At 44.6% G+C, this 17,151-nt stretch overlaps 1 protein-coding gene across 1 annotated transcript in view; it reads left to right on the plus strand.

Moving 5' to 3' along the window:
• Positions 1-17,151, plus strand: part of ACAT1 (acetyl-CoA acetyltransferase 1) — a 75,773-nt gene that overhangs the window by 38,320 nt on the left and 20,302 nt on the right. Inside the window, exon 9 of the mRNA XM_029602464.1 lies at positions 5,490-5,603. Coding sequence (XP_029458324.1) covers positions 5,490-5,603 — 114 coding nt within the window. The remainder of the gene's footprint in view (positions 1-5,489; positions 5,604-17,151) is intronic.

Consider the following 17,151-nt stretch of genomic DNA (forward strand, 5'->3'; position numbering starts at 1 on the left):
CAAAAGGAAGTATTTTAGAAAAGCCTGAAAACGTCCTGTTTATTCTACAGATAGATAATAAAAGAATTGCAAAGTAGAGACTGACCCATTGAAAGATGAATGCAACATAGTAGAGAACAAGATTGGTTTGGAAAGGTGATTTACTGAATAGGATTCTTGTCTCAGTAATTGATAAAAGAAAAACCAATCAAAAAACCAAAAACAAGCTGTATAAGGGAGGCAGTAATTGTGAAACCTCAAGTAGAAACTGAAGGGGTAGGATGGCTGAAATATGGATATCTTAAGACAAGGTTAAGAAAAATCCTGCTGATAAATGTTGCCAATGCTTCAAGGCCTGATGGCGTACACTCGAGGTTACTCAAAGAGCCATGAAAGGTAATTTTCAGAGCTTCAGTGGAGACTGAATTATACCAGTTAGATTGTAAAGTGTCCAAACCTGTCTTGGTGGACCCACAGTCATTCAGGGTTTCAGGATATCCCCAATGAAAATGCATGAGATGTATTTGCACATAATGGATCTGCAACGTATGGAGCTTTGCCTTTTGGATATCCTGAAAACCTGACTGGCCATGAAGCCACCAGGACAGGTTTGGAAAACCCTGCTTTTTATAGCTAATGTGTGATGCCTTTGTTCAAAAAGTAACTATTGACCTGTAGTTTAATGTCTCAATCAGGAAAAATGGTACAATCAATAAAGGAGGAGATGATGACTATGCATCTCAGAGGGCCTGATGTCCTAAGCATTTTTCCAAAGACAAAAATAAAACGGGGAAAAAACTCTTTAGTATATAGGTCTCTTAGCTTTATAAGGCATGGTAAATGATAGTGTATATGAACCAGCTAAAAAAAAATTAGGAACATTTAAATATATGAAAACATGCAATTGGATTGAAAACTGGTTAGATGGTCTAAACCAGTGATTCCCAACCTTTTTTGTGTTGAGGCACACCTAACATTGGGTGCACTTCATCATGGCACACCACCATCTTCCCTATCCCCCATTTCCCTGGCATCCTCATTCTCTCTCTTTTCTTTCTTCTCCTCCCCCAACCCCTGGCAACATCATCCTCCCTTCCCTCCCTCCATCTCCTACCCTCGGCATCATCACCATCTTTTCCCCTCTTGTCCCTCTCCCTTCACTCCACTGCAGTCTTCATCTTCTCTCTCTCATGCTTGGCATCATTACCTTCTCTTCCCTCTCCCTCAACCATCCCGGGTATCATCACCTTCTCCTCTTGTCCCTCTCCCCCATCCCCTAGCATCATCACCTTTTCTTCCCTTTCTCTCTAGCCCCTGGTATCATCACCTTCTCTTCTGTTTTTTCTCCCCTCACCCCCTGGTATTATCACATCCCCCTCCCCTTCAACATCACCTTCCTCTCCGTTCTCTCTATTCCCCCCCCCCCCCCCCCCGCATCATCACCATCACCTTCCCTTTCCTGCTGTCTCCCTCCATCCTCCTGGCATCATAACCTGCCTACTCTCTATCTCTCTCTCTCTCTACCCCCTGACCTCATATCTATCACCTTCTCTCTCCCACCCTCTCATTCCACCACCCCCTTCCATCACGTCTCTTTCCTTCCCTCTGCCCCACTACCCCCAGCTTCCTAGCAAATTCGGCTGCCTCTTCCAGCAGCATTTACTTGGCGATGCTTCTTTCTCTTCTGCCTGTTTCCCTCTGTAGTGGGAACTGCATGGGACCAGAAGGACGTGTGTGCCTACAGGGCCCAGTGCAGTTTCAGTTGTGGAGAAGAGGAGAGCTGGCAGAGGGGAAAACAGAAGCAGCTGCAGATAAGCGCTGCTCTCTGACTCCCCCTGCTGGCGGGAGGATATCCTGCAGGCCAGCTGTTGGGTAAAGAGAAACTAAAGATTGCCGCGGCGCACCAGAGATACAGCTACGTATAGCACCCTAGTATGCCGCTGTACACCAGTTGGAAAACGCTGGTCTAAACCATGATGCCTCATTGGAGGGCCACAGGAGTTGATATCAGTTAGTTTCTATATTTCATTATAATTTACACATGACTATTTTCTGAATGAATTGAAGTGTTGCTATGTTTGCAGATTATAGAAAAATAAATGTTATTAAGTCCGCTAATATTGAGGATGTGGAAGGGTTACAGGCTGAATTGGATAGATTGGAGGCATGGACAAGAAGATGGCAAATGAATTTCAGCACAGACAAACATAAGGTGATGCACAATGGAATTGGAAAGAATTATGCTGAATATAAACCAGAGGGTAAGGAAACCAGTAGCATAAGCATAGCCAAGGCAGTCTTCCTAGATGTAACACTTGCAAACCCTGATGGTCAACTTTTGACCCAAAACATTGCTTTGTGCTATGTCTGTTGACTAAGTATTTTTTTGCTCATAGTAAAAGGTCTACTTGTTCTCTCTATTCTTTCCTGATTATAATGGGTGGATGTAAGGTTTCAAGGGCGACGTTCAAGGACTGAGCTATGTACTTCTCCCGTTGATTTTGGACGTTGCTAAGTCCTTCTTAAGATGTCACACTTTACTATTCTTTTAAATGCATTGGATTATTAAAAAGATTGATATTAATAATGGACCTTAAGTAAATAATGCAGCCTTAGATTATTTGATGGCTTTTATAATGGTCCTACAAATATTTATTTTTATAATTCTGTTGAATTTTTCCAGGAAAATTTCTTTTTTGTATTGGACATTATTTTCTCTAGTTATTGATTTTTTTTTTTTGGGGGGGGGGGCCTTGAGTGTAATTTTTTTATGGATATAAGATTCTCTGCCTTTTCAGAGTACCCCTCCCCTCCCCCCCAATAAATTTGTAATGTCCTTGTGACCATTTCTATCTCTATCAGGAAACAAATAAACTAGCTATCAATGTTGATTCAATATTAAGCCACAATAAATAAGGGATTAAGTATTATTGGTTGCATGAAAAGTTGATACTGGCTTTAGGTGTGCAAAATATGCCGGAAGAGCATGTACTGTATAAAAAAGGCAGATTTTAAATAGGTTTTAAGGAAGAACTATTTATTGCTAAGCAGATTCAATACCTCTATCGATCCCAAGTGAATCGGTATGTGCACTGTCACTGGACAAGGTTATGCCAATTTGATAATTTCAAGGTGTGTTCATAGATGTGATGATGTAATGTATGTCATGGAGTAGGATTTAAAACCAGAGAAAATGATGGCACAGCCTGCAAGACTCATCCAAGCTGCCCATCTGCAGAATAATACTAAACCTGCCATTGTTCTCTCATCGTCATCATCTGTAGGTTATTTATGACATGTTTTTACAGCCAGGGCTGTAATTACTATGTTGTATTACACAGATAGACCTGTGTAATACACTATAATTACTATGTTGTTTGTAACATACCTGTTAAACATAGATAAAAGGATTGGTCTAACAGATTATAGTAGTTGAATAACATTGCCCAAGTAGGTACATCATAGAAGTGATGCAATAAGCGACTATATACAGAGTGGAGTTTTGATTCATCTGTTAGAGAGAGACAGGTTTTCATCAGTTTCCTGAAGGATAGGAGATCTGGGGCAAGGGGTGTTCTCTTCCTGATGTTGGTGAGGCTCATTATTCACGTGGATGGCCCCACCAAACATGCCTGAGTTTGTGAGGGTAGGGGGGCAAATAGGTGTACAGGCAGTGAGGGATCTCCTGAGGGTAGGTCAGAGCCAAGGCTTTGAGTGTTTTATAAGCTAGGATTAGCAGTTTGAATTTAATGCAGTAGAGTGTCAGGAGCCAATGTAGGTTTTTTAGAATTGGGGTTGTGTGGTCAAATGTGTTTACTTTCATTATCATGCAGGCTGCAGCATTTTGAGTGTGCGATAGTTGGCAGTTTGGTATGTTGGGGATTCCAGCATAAAGGGAGTTGCAAAGTCCAGGTAGGAGATTACTAAAGCTTGGACAACTGTTGTGAAGGCATTGTCATCTAGGAGGGGTCAAGGTGGCAAAAAGGTCATTTTGGATATTGCTTGGTTATTTGCTTTAGTGGTAAGTTGAGAGTATAGGGGAGCTGAAGGTTAGGGTTGTTCCATCCAGAAACAAGAAACAAGGAAACAAGAACCCAGCCACCGCCTCCCCAAAGAGTTACTTTGGGGAGGCGGTGGCTGGGTTCTTGTTTCCCAATCAATTGCTTCTCTCTCTCTTTTGGGGGTGCAGGCTGTGTTGTTTGCAGGCAGTTAACAGTTTTTCTTAACCAGTCAAACTCAGCGCCTGCTTATGTCTTGGTTTGTGCAGAGTCTTATGTATGTCATCTGCATAGGAATAATATGTGATTTGACAGTCTCTGAGTTTGCCAAGGACAATCATATGGATATTGAATAGCGTAGGTAATAGGATAGAGCTTTGTGATACACCACAGGATAGAAAGACATATTTGGACAGAGCTTCTTTCAGTGCTATTGCTTTGGGTAGTGTCAGATAGAAAGGATGTGAACCAGACCAAGGCTGAGCCTGCCAGATCTAAGAGGTTGTGGTCTATTGTGTCAAAGGCTGCTGAGAGGGCCAAGAGTATTAATGTTGCCGACTGTCCATAATCCAGCCACCAGGCTGATTACTATAGTTTTGGTGCCATGGTGTGGTTAGAAGTGAGATTGTTAGGGGTCCAGGGCATTGTTATTGAGCAAATAATCAGGGAGTTGAAGTAGCACTACCTTAGGAAGAGGAGGTTTGAGACTGGGCAGTGGTACTTCAGATCATTAAGGTCCAGGTTAGGTTTCTTCAGTGTGGGTCTAATGACTTCGTTTTTAGGAAGTTTGGAAGATGGGCCTCTGCTAGGGGTGCATTGGTAATGATCTGGATGCGGTGGAGTAGTCCGGATTTTGCTTGTTTGATTAACCTGGATTAACAGGTGGTGGGCTTGAGGCTTGTTCACATCTTCTTGTAGTGGGTTGAAGTTGATTAAAGAGTGTAGAGAAAGCTGCTTTATTTTGTAGAAGGTTTCCCGTTGATCCCTTGTCCAGCTCAGAACAGATGGGTTTGATCTTTCTGTGAAAGTTTGTTACAGTAGGTCTTGGTTGTGAGGGTACATTTGGTCTTGTCTGTGTGAGAATTCAATTTGTGCCGTTTCTACTCCAGCTTCCTGCCATTTATTTTTTGTACTTTTAGTTCTAGTGTAAACCAAGGGGTTGATATGGAGTGTTTGAGGATGGAGATTTTTCTGGAGGCAGTCTTGTCTGTGACTGAATTGAGGTCTGAATTCCAGTTGTCTACCAAGTGGGTGTGGAGGTGGAAGAGGAGTTCTCCACTGTGCATGGGAGGATGTGCAGTAGAGATTCTAGGTTGATATGTGAAGTTGGTTGGACCATTCTCTCTTTAGTCTGAAGCCTGTTTTAAGAATGATATCAAACAGGAATTCTTGGGAACTTCATAATAGCGACTTACTCTTGTTTCCTAAACTCCCATGACTCATATGGAAATGTTTGTAATGGTGAAACCACATACATGTGTTCCACATCCCTAACCCTGCTTGTACTTTCAGGAACTGTAACTGCTGCCAATGCCAGCACACTGAACGACGGGGCTGCTGCTGTGGTTATGATGTCTTCAGATGCTGCCAGTAAACTCAAGGTTGAACCTCTGGCAAGAATTGCAGGTGAGACATTTTCTTAAAATGGATGTCTTTGGACATCCTGTTGGTCCAACCTGTTGGTCCACTGGCAGCACTGCATGCTGTTGTGTGAAGGATCTGGCTTTGATTCCTGAGTCATAAGAAGACAAGTTTCCTTACTGGGTCAGACCAAAGGTCCATCAAGCCCAGCATCCTGTTTCCAAAAGTGGCCAATCCAGGTTAACCAAACATTAAATAGATCCCATGCTATTGATGCCGATAATAAACAGTGTCTATGCCCTAAGTCAACTTGCTTAATAGCAGTTTATAGACTTCTCCTCTAGGAACTTGTCCAAACTGTTTTTAAACCCAGCTACACTAACTGCCTTAACCATATCCTCTGGCATGAATGCCAGAGCTTAATTGAGTGAATAAGAATTTTCTCTCATTTGTTTTAAATGTGCTACATGCTAACTTCATGGAGTGCCCCTAGTTCTTGTATTATTTGAAATAGTAAATAACTGATTCATATTTACCTATTCAAGTCCTTTCATGATTTTATAGACCTCTTATGTTATCCCTCCTCAGCCTTCTTTTTTCCAAGCTGAAAAACCCTAACCTCTTTAGCCTTTCCTCATAGGGGAACCATTCCATCCCCTTTATCATCTTGGTCGCCCTTCTCTGTACTTTCTTCAGCGCAATTATATCTTTCTTTTGAGATGCGGAGACCAGAATTGCTCACAGTATTCAAGGTGCAGTTTTACCATGTAGCGATTCAGAGGCATTATGACATTCTCTGTTTTATTAACCATTTGCTTCCTAATAATTCATAAAATTCCATTTGCTTTTTTGACCACCACAGTATACTAAGCCGATGATTTCATTGTATTATCTACTATGAACCTAGATCATTTTCATAGGTGATAACTCCTAATATGTAACCTAATCATGTAACTACTTCATGGTTTATTTTTCCTATATGCATCACCTTGCACTTGACCACATTATATTTTATCTGCTATTTGGATGCCCAATCTTTCAGTCTCTTAAGGTCCTCCTGTAATTTATCATAGTCTGCTTGTGATTTAACTACTCTGAATAATTTTTTTGTCATCTGCAAATTGGATCACCTCACTCATCGTAGCCCTGTCCAGATCATTTATAAATATATTAAATGACACTGGTCCAAGTACAGATTCCTGAGGCACTCCACTGTTTACCTTTCTCTACTGAGAAAACAGACCATTTAATCCTTCTCTCTGTATCCTGTCTTTTAATCCGTTTGCAATCCACAAAAGAAAATTGCCTCCTATCCCATGACTTTTTAGTTTTCTTAGCATCCTCTCATGAGGGACTTTGTCAAATTCCTTCTGAAAATCCAGATACATCTACTTATTCACTTTTATCCCCTTCAAAAAAACGAAATAGATTTGTGAGGCAAGACTTCCTTTGGGTAAATCCATGCTGACTTTGTTCCATTAAACCATGTCTATCTATATGTTCTGTGATTTTGTTCTTTAGAATGATTTACAGAATTTTTCCTGGCACTGAAGTCAGGCTTACCGGTCTATATTTTTCCAGATCGCCCCTGGAGCCCTTTTTAAATATCAGGGTTACATTGGCCACTGTCCAGTCTAAGGTACAATGGACGATTTTAATGATAGGTTACAAATTTCTAGTAATAGGTCTGAAATTTCAAGTTTGAGTTCTTTCATAATCCTGGGGTATACCATCCACTCCAGTTGATTTGCCACTCTTCAGTTTGTCAATCTGGCCTACTACATCTTCCAGGTTCACTGTGGTTTGTGTCAGTTCATCTGAATCGTCACCCTTGAAAACCATCTCCGGAACTAGTATCTCCCCAACATCTTCATCAGTAAACACAGAAGCAAAAAATTCATTTAGGCTTTCCTCGATGGCCTTATTTTCCCCGGTGTCCCTTTAACCCCTCGATCATCTAACGGTCCAACTGACTCCCTCAAAGGCTTCCTGCTTTGGATATATTTAACTTTTTTAAGTTTTTGCCTCTACAGCCAACTTCTTTTCAAATTCTCTCTTAGCCTGTCTTAGCAATGTTTTTCATTTAACTTATGCTTTTTTCTATTTTCTTCAGCTGTATCTTTCTTTCAATTTGTGAAGAAAGTTCTTTTGGCTAAAATAGCCTCTTTCACCTCTTCTTCTACCCATGCCAGCAATCATTTGGTGGTCTTCCACTTTTCTTAGTGCATGGAATACATCTGCATTGTGCTTCTAAGATGGTGTTTTTAAACAATAAACAAGAGCAACAAAAGGACACTGTTCAATAAATTTTGTATAACAAATTGCCAACACTGTGACAAATGTGATCTAAAATGATAAATTTATGAAGGAACCGCATCAGTAAGCCTGACAACGGCAGTGCAGCAAAGCCGTCCGGTCTAATCCTCATTTGCGGTGTTTTTTTAGAATAGCATAACAAATGCTTTGAAGATTGTTAGAAAGGCACTTTTGAAATAATATTAGTCCCTGTTCCCGTGACAAATAAGTGTATGATAGACCTGACAGCGGCCGGTGTTTGCAACCTGACAGTTGCTTCTTCAGGAGTCTAAATGTGACAGGGGCCAACCAATGGCACCGGTAGCCCCTGTGACATAGTAAGGGCAAAGGCTATCGGCGCCATTTTGAATACCAGCAGCCGACGGCTCGAGTGCAGGAGATCACTTCCGCACCCCCGCTGGACCACCAGGAACTTTTGGCAAGTCTTGGGGGGGGGGATCAGGAGGGTGGGAGGGTGTAGTTAATTAACTTTAAAGGGTTGGGATGGGGTTTTTTTTTTTATATTCGCTCCATAAGACACACAGACATTTTCCCCCCCACTTTTGGGGGAAAAAAACTGCGTCTTATGGAGCGAAAAATACGGTTCTTGTCACGGGAACAGACGGACTAATATTATTTCAAAACTGCCTTTCTAACAATCTTCAAAGCATTTGTTATGCTATTCTAAAAAAACACCGCAAATGAGGATTAGACCGGAAGGCTTTGCTGCATGCACTGCCGTTGTCCGGCTTGCTGATGCAGTTCCTTCATAAATTTATCATTTTAGATCACATTTGTCACAGTGTTGGCAATTTGTTATACAAAATTTATTGAACAGTGTCCTTTTGTTGCTCTTGATTATTTTCTATAGGACTGTATTTTTTTGTTCTTTTGGTTTTTTTCCTCGTTTTTAAACAATAACCATGCCTGTTGTGTACTCTTAATTTTTGTAAATGCACTTTTCAGTCTTTTCTAATTATTTTCCTCATTTTATCAAAGTTTCCCTTTTGAAAATATAGTGCTAGTGCTGTCTGTATATTTACCAATTATCCCCCTTCCAATCATTAATTTAAATTGGATCATGTAAAGGTCCATATTTATAAAAAATTGTGAAAAGTATACTTTCACCAAGTATTCAGAAAATGTTTTAATATACCAAAGCTGGATCAAATGATCGTATCAAATGGAGGAAAAGATGTTGGCCACGTGTTTCACCAACAAGGCTGCTTCAGGGCATGTATTTTTCTTGAAAATCCAGCAGCATTTTACTCTCGCAGCTAAACGCTCTCAGTCTAGCTTGGCCAGTGTCAGCAGCATATTAGTATAACTTGAGGAGCACAATGGACATTAAAATAAGTTTTTTTACATATAAGAAAAAAATAAAAAAATGTTTTGAAGTTTAATAAAGTGAAGGGTGGATGTTTTTATGACTGATGATTGAATGATGTAGAGCATGTTCTTAAAGTCTATGAACTAGATCTGCCCGGGTTTTGAGGTCTTTTCCTCCATTTCGTACAATCATTTGATCCAGCTTTGGTATATAAAACATTTTTCTGAATATTTGATGAAAGTATACTTTTCACAGTTTTTCATATGAGGTCCATATTTAGACACATATTTAGACTGGCTAACTTTGGAGGTATATTCAATAGTAAAACTGCACTATTAAATATAACAGACTATCTTAAAGTTAGCCGACTAACTATAGCCTCCTAACTTTAGGTCAGCTCTTTGCCCTGATCAGACCTAGCCGGCTAAGTCATCTGACTAACTCTGAATATTGGAATTAGCCGGCTAACTCAACTCCTCCCAGTTACGCCCTGGAATGCCCCTAATTTAGCTGGATAAATTCTAGCCGGTTAATTTATTAACCGGCTAGTTTAGCTGCATTAGTACCCAAATATTCATTTAGCCAGCTACCTGCTGAGTTAGCCAGCTAAATGCTTTTGAATATGGACCTTGTTATGATCACTGCTACCAAGTGGCTCTGTCACTGTTGCCTTTCTCACCAAATCTTGCATTCCAGTAAGAATTAGATCTAAAATAACTCCCTCTGATATCTGTTCCTGAATTAATTGCTCCATGAAGCAGTCACTTATTCCATCCAGGAACTTTATAGCATGTCCTGATTTTACATTTACCCAGTCAATCAGGCCGATGCAATACGGACACGCCTAAACTGGGCGCCTAGCCACCTCTCCCGGGCACGTGATGCAAAAGGCAAATGAGCCACTGCATTAAAAAGGTGGTGCTAAGGGAAATTGAGCCTCCCGGCATCAGGCGCTCAGGAGAAGAGGCCGTACACGGGTTAGGAAAATGGACGCTTGTTAATTGAGTGTCCGTTTTCCTACCCTGACTTTTTTTTTTTTTGTTTGTTTTTTGTTTTTTTAACCTTAATCCTTTTTTCGGTTCCTCCGACTCAATATCGCCACGATATTGTCAGATGAACCACAGAAAAGCAGTATTTTCTGCTTTTCTGTTAACTTTAGGGGAGGCTGAAGACTTAACACCTGCTCTGGGGCAGTCGTTAATGTTTGAGAATAAAAATGTGCACGTCAGGTACACATTTATTTTTTGCATAAGTGGATAATAGCTAATAGCCTCATGAACATGAATTTACATGTGATGAGCACTATTAGCTATGCACTGGTTTGGACGCGCTGATCCCCTCACTGCATAAGGGATTATGGATGTGTCCAAGCATTCGTTAACCTGTGTGCTAGGCTCAGTGCATGATATTGCATTGGCCTGAATATTGGGGTAATTGAAATCTCCCATTATTACTACACTGCCAAACTGATTAGCTTCCCTAATTTCTCTTAACATTTCATCATCCGTCTTAACATTTTAGCCAACTCCTATCTCTATACTCTTCTCCAACCCACGTGATTTCTATCCAGAAAGATTCTACTGTTAGCTTTAGAAGTAGTGGGGCTGATAGGCTTTTAACCTGTGTTTTAGACTTGGATGTTCCCTGTACGTACCAGGATCAGTCCAGACTGCTGGGTTATGCCTCCCTGCCAGCAGATGGAGTCAGAGAAAAGCTGAAAAGCAGCCATCATATAACCTGGTGTGCCACCTGCGATCCCTCAGTATTCTCTGTCTCCAGCAGATGAGAGGATGGCATAACCTGCGGTCCTGATCCTTATTAATACTTAATGATTCTTGAATAGGTTTTAGGCATAATTAGTGTCTATCCCTTCTTCCTCTGGCTAGATCAACTTACTGTAAGTTAAATTAAAAAAACAAAACAAAAACAACTTTGGTCATCGTTTTGGAACTCTCTCTCTGTACCCGGAGAAATTTGCCCTTGCCCGGTGACTAGGGAGAAGATTTACCGGTGGGCCGGTCCCTCTCCCCCCTCTTCAACAGACCCAGAGACGTCCTAATCCCTCTGGTGGGTGCTGTAGTTGCAGGGAAGCTAATTCCCCTGCTTGTTGGCTGACTGACAAAAAAAAAAAAAAAATCTAACGAGAGCGTTTTCTCCCTCCCAAGCCAGTTTTTACTTACTTTCGTCAGCCCTAGCCTGCTGCTAATCTCCCAGGCCTCCGGATGGGGTGGAATTCTTCACCCTCCTGCGCTTACTTTTTTCGCGCATTTGCCATGCCGCACGGGTCCCGTTGTGAGGCCTGTGGGGAGCCGGCGCCGTGGCTGTCCCGCAAGGGCCTCTGCTCCCGATGTATTCCCCGGAGGCGAGGGGCTCTCGCAGCGGCCGATTTCGCTCCCGAAGTCTGCCCTGCCGTGCTCCCGGGGTGCGGGAGCCAGTCAGCCAGTTCAGAGGCAGAGACCTGCCCTGCCCAGCGCGGGAATGGCGGCCATCTTGCCTGCTTCAGGTCCCGATCGTCACGACTCAGAGGGAGGAGATCTCCCTCCACTTTCTCCGCCTGCTCTGAGCCCACAAAGGCCATGTTTTTCACAGCCTGCCTTGACTCCACCTCCAGCCTTGCCTTCGGACCCGGCTCCTCCCGCGGGGGGGCCCTTAAAGCGACAGCACCCGTTTTCCTCTCAGTTTGTCTTGCTGCTCCACAAGGCATATATGGAAGCTGAGGTTGACTGGAAAACACAGCCTCCTCCTGCAAAGAATTTCAGGCCGGCGGGGGACCAGGGAACTGTTGGCTTGCAGCTTCCCTGTCCAGTTCCTACCGAGGAGCTACCAGCTCTTGCCACTCCTCTGGATCCCACGATCCCAGATCCCTCCACAGTGGATTTGAGCGATGACGTGGATAGCGCCGCTCCGGTGGAGAGTGATGATCCGCAGATACTCCGCTTGTTCTGCAAGGAGGAACTGGACCCTCTAATTCCACATGTACTGCAAGAACTAGATATTCCGGCTCCTGAGCCAGTGATGGATTCTTCCTCGGGCGATCCAGTGTTATCCGGTTTACGGTCTCCTCCTTTAACCTTTCCTTTTCATCCGAAACGTTTTCATATTATGTCCCGGGAATAGGATGCTCCGGAAGCCTCTTTGCGGGTTAGCAGGGCTATGGAAAAACTTTATCCGCTACCGAATGAGTCCTTGGAGATTCTCAAGGTTCCTAAGGTGGACTCGGCCGTCATGGCCATAGCTAAGCACACCACCATTCCGGTAACCGGAGGGGCAGCTCTGAAGGATCTCCAGGATAAGAAGCTGGAGGTTTTGCTCAAGCACATATTTGAAGTTTTAGCGCTTGGGGTGAGGGCGGCCATCTGTAGCAGCTTTATGCAGAGAGCTACCCTCCGCTGGATTCAACAATTGCTCACCACTCAGGATCTTCCTCCAGGGGAGGCTGAACAAGCGAACCGCATGGAATCGGCGGTTGCCTATACGGCTGATGCTTTGTACGATCTTCTTCGTACTTCAGCTCGGACTATGTCCTCAGCAGTTTCTGCAAGAAGGCTTCTATGGCTCCGTCATTGGTCGGCTGACATTTCTTCCAAATCCCAGCTGGGATCCTTTCCTTTCAAAGGGAAACTGTTGTTTGGGGACGAGCTGGAACAGTTGGTTAAGAACTTGGGAGAAAACAAAGTCTACAAGCTGCCTGAGGACAAGCCCAGACCGTCTCGTCCTTTTGGCGCGTTCTGAGGTCGTTTTCAGGGTCAACACCATTTACGTACAAGCAGGGGATCCTCCGTTGCTCCTCGACAGACATCGGCCAGGTCTCAGTCCTGGGTTCATTCCTTTTGTGGTAGGCGGCCCCAGCGCGACGGCACATCTCATGGTTTCACTTCCAACAAATCTTCCCAATGAAGTTGCGCCGACCTATTCCTCCGTTCCGGGGAGCGTTTCTCCCTGTTTCGCGAGGAGTGGGTCAAGATCACGTCGGATCAGTGGGTCCTCGATATTATAAATCACGGTTACGCTTTGGAATTTGCTCGCCCTCTTCGGGATCTCTTTTTGGTGTCCCCTTGTGGGTCTCAGCAAAAAAGGCAGGTAATTCTTCAAACTCTGTCTCGATTATTGGCCCTGGGGGCGATTGTTTCGGTGCCCCAGGTCAAGCGTCGGACCGGTCGTTACTCCATTTACTTCATGGTCTCCAAGAAGGAGGGCTCCTTCCGGCCGATTTTTTAATTTAAAGAAACAACAAAGCGTTTAGAATACCTCTGTTTCGGATGGAGACGTTGAGATCCGTGATTGTGGCCGTCCACAAAGACGAATTTTTGGCTTCTTTGGATCTGACGGAAGCTTATCTGCACATAGGAATCCGCGCCCACCATCACAGGTTTCTGAGGTTTCAGGTCTTAGGAGAACAGTATCAGTTTCGCGCCCTTCCCTTCGGACTAGTGACGGCTCTGCGAGTTTTCACCAAGGTGATAGTGGTCGTGGTAACGTGCCTTCGGAGGGAAGGGATTTTATTTCATCCATACCTGGATGACTGGCTCATCCAAGTGAAGTTGGAGACACTTTGCAGACTGGCGGTCCAGTCGGTAGTACATCGTTTACAGTCCCTAGGCTGGGTCATCAATTACGACAAGAGCCAACTGGTGCCGTCTCAAGAGTTGGAATTTCTTGGAGCCCATTTCAACACATCGCTGGGCAAGGTTTTCCTGCCAAGCCTAAGGATGGAGAAGTTGATGTCCCAAGTCAGGTGTCTGTTGGCCCTGCCTTTGCCCACAGTGTGGGACTATTTACAAGTTATTGGCTCTATGGCGTCTACTCTGGAGCTGGTTCCTTGGGCCTTTGCTCATATGAGACCTTTACAGAGAGCATTGCTCTCCCGTTGGGATCTCGAGTCAGAGGAATTCCATTTGCCCTTACCCTTCTGGAACCAGCCAGGACCAGTCTCAATTGGTGGTTTATTCCGGATCACTTGCTTCAGGGCATGGACTTGGAGAATCCTCAGTGGACAGTCATGACGATGGATGCCAGCCTCTCCGGGTGGGGAGCAGTTTGTCAGTCCCGATCGGCACAAGGTCAGTGGACAACTCAGGAGGCCTAGTGGTCCATCAATCGATTGGAAACCAGGGCAGTTCGCCTAGCTCTACGCCATTTTCTTCCCCTGGTCAGACACAGGGCGGTACGGATTCTATCCGACAATGCAACCATCGTGGCTTACATAAACCGTCAAGGAAGTACAAAGAGTCAACCGGTCGCCTCCGAGGCAGACAGATTGATGGTATGGGCAGAGCGCAATCTGGCCCGTCTGGCAGCGTCTCATATAGCCGGCGTGGACAATGTCCAAGCGGATTTTCTCAGTCGATAACACTTGGATCCCGGCGAATGGGAACTGTCCGCGGATGCGATGGCCCTCGTGATACGCTGGTGGGGGGGTTCCCCAGCTGGAGTTGATGGCGAATTGGTTGAATGGGAAGGCGGCTCGCTTTTTCAGTCGCAGAAAGGAACATGGGTCGGAAGGGGTGGATGCCCTGATCCTTCCATGGCCTCACAGCATTCTTCTCTACGTGTTCCCCCCCCCCCCCCCCATAGCCACTGGTGGGAAAAGTCCTACGGCGAATAGAATCTGGTGGCTCCGGAGTGGCTGCGACGACCATGGTTCACAGATCTGATCAACTTGGCAGTGGACGGCTCCTTGCGCCTCGGTCATCTGCCGAACCTCCTCCGGCAGGGCCCAGTATTTTTCCACCAGGCCGATCGCTTCTGTCTAGTGGCTTGGCTTATGAGAGGAGACAGTTAAGAAAGATGGGCTACCCGGAGGCGGTTATTACCACTCTTCTCCATGCTCGAAAAACTTCTACGTCTCTTACCTATGTTTGGGTGTGGAAGGTTTTTGATTCTTGGTGCAGTAGGTTGGGTGTGTCCCCGCGGCAGACCACTATTGTTCACATTCTTGCTTTCTTGCAGGACGGCTTAAAGAAAGGTTTGGCGTCCAGCTCGTTCCGAGTGCAGGTAGCAGCTTTGGGTTGTTTTTGGGGTAAGGTTGATGGTGTTTCCATTGCTGCTTACCCGGATGTGGCAAGATTCTTGAAGGGGGCCAAACACTTAAAGCCACCGGTACGTGCGATCTGTCCGTCATGGAGTTTAAATTTGGTTCTCCGCGGCCTCTGCGATTCTCCTTTTGAGCCTTTAAAGAGGGGTACGCTGAAGGATTTAATGCTTAAGACTGTTTTTCTCGTGGCTATCTGTTCGGCTAGACTGGTTTCGGAGCTTCAAGTGTTGTCCTGTAGAGAGCCTTTCCTGCGCATCTCTGACTCTGGGGTTTCACTTCGGACAGTACCTTCCTTCCTGCCGAAGGTAGTATCGGCTTTTCATGTCAACCTGTAAGTTGAGTTACCAGCATTCTCAGATGAGGATAGGAATTCTCCTCAAGATCAGGATCTGCGGAGATTGGATGTCCGCAGAGTCCTCTTGCAGTACTTGGAGATAACTAATCCTTTTCGATTGTCTGATCATCTTTTTGTCTTGTGGAGCGGTCCTAAGAAAGGGACTAAGGCTTCTAAGACTACTATTGCCCGCTGGTTGAAAGACGCTATTGCTTCAACTTACATATGTCTCGGGCGACCAGTACCGGATGGATGGTCTAAAGGCACATTCTCTTAGGTCACAAGCAGTGTCCTGGGCAGAAAGCCAATGTGTGTCACTCCAAGAGATTTGCCGGGCGGCCACTTGGACATCTTTGCACACGTTTGCTAAGCATTACCTTTTGGATGTCCGGGATCCGAAGGTGGATTCTTTTGGCAGCTGTGTGCTTCGAGTGGGACTCTATGGGTCCCACCCCTTTTAGGGCAGCTTGGGTACATCCCAGCAGTCTGGACTGATCCTGGTACGTACAGGGAAAGGAAAATTGGTTCTTACCTGATAATTTGTGTTCCTGTAGTGCCAAGGATCAGTCCAGACGCCTGCCCATGTGCAGGAGTGTCCGCTTGGCTACTTGTATTTTCTCTTTGCAGATTTTTCGAAGATTGCACCCCTACGCGACATAGTTTTTTTTTCACAAGTTATAGTTTTTAAGAAGTTAATCTTTGGTTTGATCTAGTCATTGGCTGTTAAATTTTACTTCATTCTGCTTTGATAGTCATTATACTGAGGGGATCGCAGGTGGCACATCAGGTTATGTAGGGGGTGCCTTTCAGCTTTTCTCTGACTCCATCTGCTGGAAGGGAGGCATAACCCAGCAGTCTGGACTGATCCTTGGTACTACAGGAATGAAAATGATCAGGTAAGAACCAATTTTCCTTTCTCCTTCTTAGCCTCAATTGTGCTGGCATATTGAACAGAAATCAAGGCCATGTGGCTGCTCTCATTTCAGGTTGAGCAGCTTCAACATGTTCTGCTATTTCCAACAGCTAGGTGGCCAGAAACGATCCGTGCTGCTACTAGCTCTATCCACTTTCCGTGGGGGGAGGCAGAAGTGATTTATGTTGCCAGCTCTGTACTAATTCGTGGCATCTCGGGGAAAAATGTTGGCAGAACACTGCTCTGGATCATTCTGTCAGAAATGAAGCCCTAGGTAATGGACACAAAAAAGGGGATGAATTAATTTAGCACAAGCTTGAAACCTGTGAGCAGTAATGAAGCATTGATATTTGGCAATGTTTGCAAGTTTCAGGTTTGTGCTATTTCAACTTCTTGGTGTCTGTCCTTTACTCTTCAGGGTCAGCACCTCTCCTCCTGTTCCCTACGGGACAGCTGGGAAAGGGGAGGAGCTGGATAAGGGAGCAGAGTGGCTGTCTGCTGCAGGTCCAGTCCTTCTATGCAGGCTCCGGGAGGGGGGAGGGGCTGACGTAGACCACTCCTGCTGCAATGCCTGAAAAGAAGTGATAGAACACCGTTCTGGGCCATTGCCTTGAGAAATTAAGCCCTCTTTTGAACTATTGCCTTAATATGGTTAACAATGATTTGGAAATAATGTTAATGGAAGAC

This window comes from Rhinatrema bivittatum, chromosome 5 (assembly GCF_901001135.1).
Source record: "Rhinatrema bivittatum chromosome 5, aRhiBiv1.1, whole genome shotgun sequence".
NCBI lineage: Eukaryota > Metazoa > Chordata > Amphibia > Gymnophiona > Rhinatrematidae > Rhinatrema > Rhinatrema bivittatum.